At 41.2% G+C, this 5,451-nt stretch overlaps 1 protein-coding gene across 2 annotated transcripts; it reads right to left on the reverse strand.

The window, feature by feature from the left end:
• Positions 1-1,486: 1,486 nt before the first annotated feature.
• Positions 1,487-5,451, reverse strand: ccr7 (chemokine (C-C motif) receptor 7). 2 transcript variants are annotated; one of them, XM_058641082.1, is made up of 3 exons: positions 5,379-5,451; positions 4,334-4,383; positions 1,487-3,299 (listed from the first exon to the last, which is right to left on the reverse strand). In XM_058641082.1, exons 1-3 carry the CDS (start codon positions 5,392-5,394, stop codon positions 2,235-2,237), a joined length of 1,131 nt encoding a protein of 376 aa, XP_058497065.1. In that variant the 5' UTR covers positions 5,395-5,451; the 3' UTR covers positions 1,487-2,234. The 2 variants fall into 2 exon arrangements, with proteins under 2 accessions (XP_058497065.1, XP_058497064.1); XM_058641081.1 differs by lacking the exon at positions 5,379-5,451 and having other exon boundaries at positions 4,334-4,405.

The raw sequence follows: 5,451 nt of genomic DNA on the forward strand, positions 1-5,451 counted from the left end.
CACACACACGCCCAGGTTTATGCAGGTATCCTTTAAGGACACTTGACAACTGACTTCCATTCCTTTGCCTAAGCAAACCTTAACTCTTACCAGTCCACGAGGACAACTGGTCCTGCCAAGGTCAGTGTTTATGCCAAAAAAAGTCATAAAGAGGGAACAAATACAAGAACATTCACACACACATACACAGAATCTGGTTTCCATGACTTCCGGGGACATTACATTGACTTATGGCGCTTTTCCACTATACAGTTGCAGCACGACTCGACTCTACTCTGTTTGGTATCGTTTTCCATTACTATAGTACCTCCCCAATGTGGGCGGAGCCAACTGCCGTAACATCGTTGTATAAGCGACACAAACACACAAACTAGTAAAGCACAGACTCCGCCTGACACTGAACTGAGCTACCACTGCACTGCAGGAGCACAGACTCCGCCTGACACTGAACTGAGCTACCACTGCACTGCAGGAGCACAGACTCCGCCTGACACTGAACTGAGATACCACTGCACTGCAGGAGCACAGACTCCGCCTGACACTGAACTGAGCTACCACTGCACTGCAGGAGCACAGACTCCGCCTGACACTGAACTGAGCTACCACTGCACTGCAGGAGCACAGACTCCGCCTGACACTGAACTGAGCTACCACTGCACTGCAGGAGCACAGACTCCGTCTGACACTGAACTGAGATACCACTGCACTGCAGGAGCACAGACTCCGCCTGACACTGAACTGAGCTACCACTGCACTGCAGGAGCACAGACTCCGCCTGACACTGAACTGAGATACCACTGCACTGCAGGAGCACAGACTCCGCCTGACACTGAACTGAGCTACCACTGCACTGCAGGAGCACAGACTCCGTCTGACACTGAACTGAGATACCACTGCACTGCAGGAGCACAGACTCCGCCTGACACTGAACTGAGCTACCACTGCACTGCAGGAGCACAGACTCCGCCTGACACTGAACTGAGATACCACTGCACTGCAGGAGCACAGACTCCGCCTGACACTGAACTGAGCTACCACTGCACTGCAGGAGCACAGACTCTGCACCAGATTTTACAAATGTCCTTTGTGAATGTTGGACTTTTTTTTTACGACAGTGAGGATAAAGCAGCAGACAGTGGAGGGATGGATGTTTACGGTGGTGGCGTAGAAAATGTTTTAATGAGGGTTCCACTCCAGGTTTAAGAGAGCGTGTAGGCAACACTGTCAGCTCCTCATCTGTACCTGAGCACACGTGACACACAGCCCAGTGAAAGTCAATTTACATCAATAAAACACCAAATTTAGCATTGAAATCAAGACATTGCTATACTTATTGATTTCTTTCCTTTTCCTTTGTTGTGACCTTACTTTGTCTTCTTTATATTCCCTGAAAAATGTGTCATTTCAAAACCACAGAGATATTTTATTTTTATTTTATTTTTGCTAAAACAACAAATGTAATGGTGTCTCATGGCCTAAGACTTTTGCACACTAGAAAAAGCTTGTGTGGTTGGTGATTTGGATTTTTTTGCTGTTTGACAGTGGGTGGACAGATGATGGATGGATTCTGTCTGAAATGTGCACACTTGTTTAAATCTGACTTAAATCTGTGAATTTTATGTTCTGCTGCAGTTTCACCAACTAAAACTCAGTAATAATGATTATTATCATATAATTATAAACCATTTCTGACTGTTTCATTTAAGATTTAAAATCCCACTGGTGACATTAGTGAGAAGAATTCCTAACATGTCCTAACACGGTGACATCTGTTCCCCACACACTTCATCATTGTTCTGAGTCAAACCTGCTTACATATCATACATGTCATACTCGCTCCAACACACAATCTATGGTCAATATAGCACTTCTTCGTGTTCAGCCATTTAGAATAGGACGTGTGACTTATTCATGTTTACAACCTTTGAATTTAATGAATCTCATTTATTTACAATGTTGGAATCGTGTTGCAAGAAAAAAATACAGTTTTATCATTGAGAAAACAATTATTATAACCATGTTTTTTAGACTTTAATGTTCAAAACCACTGTAGATAGAGCAACATTTGTATACACACTGCTAAAGATCAGCAAAACGCCAAAACTGAGACAACAAAAAGCACTAAAGGTCCATATGTATGAGATGACTTCTGCTATGTACATGGAACAGACATGTTACTGTTGATTTCCGACTTTTCTATGTTTGATTAGACTGTTAAACACCCAGAAACAGCTTTAGGGGGAGAACGTGGTGGTTGTTTCCGTGTCGTTGGCCGCCGAGCTCCTCCTCCTGCCACTGGTATACCAGAAGAAACTTTCCCGGCTCACACATCCAAACTCCTTCAGCAGCTTCAGGAGGTCGTGACGAAATTTGACTCCAATGAAGGCGTAGACGAAGGGGTTGAGGCAGCATCGCAGGAAGGCTACGCACTGGGTGATATCGGTGGCATAGAGGATAAGGTTGTCATAGTTGCAGTCCTCGGTTCCTCCTTTTGCTGTGACCACTGTGGACCAGAAGAGGACCAGGTTGTACGGGACCTGACACGTCAGAAAGACGACGACCACAGCGAGAATCACCTTTATGGCCTTATGCCTTTCAAAGGTGTGAGACTGGCAGAGGGTGTGGATGATGCTGCTGTAACAGACGCTCATGACGAGGAGAGGAAGAGCAAAGCCCAGAACAATCTGGCTTGCCTGGATGTGGACACGGAGCTGGACATAAGTGCTGGAGTACGGGGTGCAGGTGATGTTATTGACCGTGGTGTACATCATATCTGGAATGGAGAAGATCAGTGCCATCGCCCAGATGACCGCTGACGAGACCTTGCTGAGAAACACCGCCTGGGAGCGGTGGCGGTGAGCGGAGACCGCTTTAGAGATGGCAAAGTAACGGTCCACACTGATGAAGCAGAGGAGGAGCATGCTGCTGTAGAAGCTCACCTTGTAAATGGTGTGCATGGATTTGCACACCACCAGGCCCAGCACCCACTCTGCCATGGAGTTTGCTGCCCAGAAGGGGAGCGTGAGAGCAAAGAGCAGATCTGCAAAGGACAGGTTGAGCAGGTACACGTCAGTCATGGTCTTGAGACGCCTGAAGTAGAAGAAGGTGAGGATGACCAGAAGGTTCCCTGCCAGCCCCAGGATGCAGATGATGGAGTAGAAGGTCGATATAAACCAGAGGCGGAAGCGGTGGTTGGAGGCTTTTACACACATCCCGTCAAAATCAGCGTAATCCACACTGTAGTTATATTCTGAGTAGTTCATGGTAGAGGAGGTCTCTCCAGGCTGAGACGAGCAATACTGTAATCACACGTAAACAATAATGGTTAAATAAAAACTACAGTCACACATGCACTGGCTAACACTATATATGTATATACATGTATACATATATATATATACTGTACATAAATATGTATATATACATATATATATATATATATACATACATATATATAGCATAGTTAATTTTTATCTTATATTTGATTTTACTTTTTGATTCTATATTTCATCTTATATTTGATTTTACTTTTTGATTCTATATTTCATCTTATATTTGATTTTGCTTTTTGATTCTATATTTTATCTTATTTGATTTTACTTTTTGATTCTATATTTTATCTTATATTTGATTTTACTTTTTGATTCTATATTTCATCTTATATTTGATTTTACTTTTTGATTCTATATTTCATCTTATATTTGATTTTGCTTTTTGATTCTATATTTTATCTTATTTGATTTTACTTTTTGATTCTATATTTTATCTTATATTTGATTTTACTTTTTGATTCTATATTTTATCTTATATTTTATTTCCTTGACCTTCAATGAAGTCAAGGACAGTGTTGTAATGTAACAAAGTACAAATACTTGGTTACTGTATTACTTTATTACATTACATTACATCACATGTCATATAGCAGACGCTTTTATCCAAAGCCACTTACAATAAGTGCATTTAAACATTTGAGTACATTTGAGGACATCTTCTCCCAGAGTCATTTTCTGCTAAAATACTTTTACTCAAGTATCACTTTCAGGTACTTTATACATGACTGGTTAGAAGTAAAAACTTTCCCCGACTGCACATGCAGTAAACTCTATGCAAATCTAAATGAAGTGATACCTGCGTGTCACTGGCCTCTGACACATTTTACTTTGTTCAACCTTTACTCATCGCTTCTTCAGAGGAAATGGTTGTTGTGAGCAGGAGTCGCTGTGGTCGACTACCTCACTGTGCACACACAGTCCTGTGTGTGTCTGTGTGTGTCTGTGTCTGTGTCTGTGTGTGTGTGTGTGTGTGTGTGTGTGTGTTCTTAAATCTGCCTTACCTTAAATGTCATCCCCAATGTCAGCGCAGCTGGCAGCAGGTTTTGGAGACCTGGAAAAGTCGTATTCATAGTGTTGATCAGCACAGTGTTCAATGAATTCAATGTAACGTTGTATCAAGTGTATTATTACACTTGATACAACGTTACAAGTGTTACTTGTAACGTTGTATACAAACAAAAAAAACACTAAATATCAGAGCTGAAACAGGAGCTTGACACATGAGAAGGTCATGTGATTTTTGTATTTTTTGAAATAATCAGGTGTGAAAGCAGAAAGGACTTTTGACTCCGCCTTGTTTCTACAGCAGCCTGAATGGACAAAACATTAATATAGACGTGTCAGTGAAGCTAATCAGGCAATAAGAATAGAGTGGATCACCACAATGCTAGTTTCAAAAAAGAACAAGTCTGTGGGAGAATGACATCCTTTCTGGCACACAGAGGCCACCGTAGTTCCCTGACCTGCGTTTGGAAAGGGGGAGGAGTCTCCATTTGTTGACAATATGCAGTCCCACCATTAGATGTCACTAATTCTTATATACTAGACCTTAAAAAAACAAAACAGACAGAAAATAAAGATTGCAGAGGCAAGTTTGTGTTTAATTTATTATTAAACTGTAAAATAAAAAGTATATGCAAAACAGGCACCATAAGTGTCATCAGCTGCTCTGATTTATACAGAAAAACCGAGTTATTAGTTATGACGTCATTGATTATAGTAACGATGGTACATTTGGTACATTTAAATGCAAATAACTTCTTACAGTAAATAAAATGATTTAAGAGTAATTTTGCCTTTTTAATTCTACTATGAAAGTGTTATTGCACTAAATATCTGTATCTCCTTTAAACATCTGTCCATTTTCCATCTTATTTAACAAAACCTGAATCTGATGAAATGAATACAGGAATATTCTAAATCTGCTCTCTGGCGTCACATCAATTAGCGTCTAATCATTTGATTGAGCTTAATTTTTGTAGAAGCATTCACCACAACACATACGTGATCCTTTCATGTAGAGCTGGAGTCTAATGAGGTACTCACCACTGACAGAAACCATGCTGACTGAGCTGCACGCTGCAGGTGAAGCCACTAAACACACACTGTCTGTTTGATC

This window comes from Solea solea, chromosome 10 (assembly GCF_958295425.1).
Source record: "Solea solea chromosome 10, fSolSol10.1, whole genome shotgun sequence".
NCBI classification, from domain to species: domain Eukaryota; kingdom Metazoa; phylum Chordata; class Actinopteri; order Pleuronectiformes; family Soleidae; genus Solea; species Solea solea.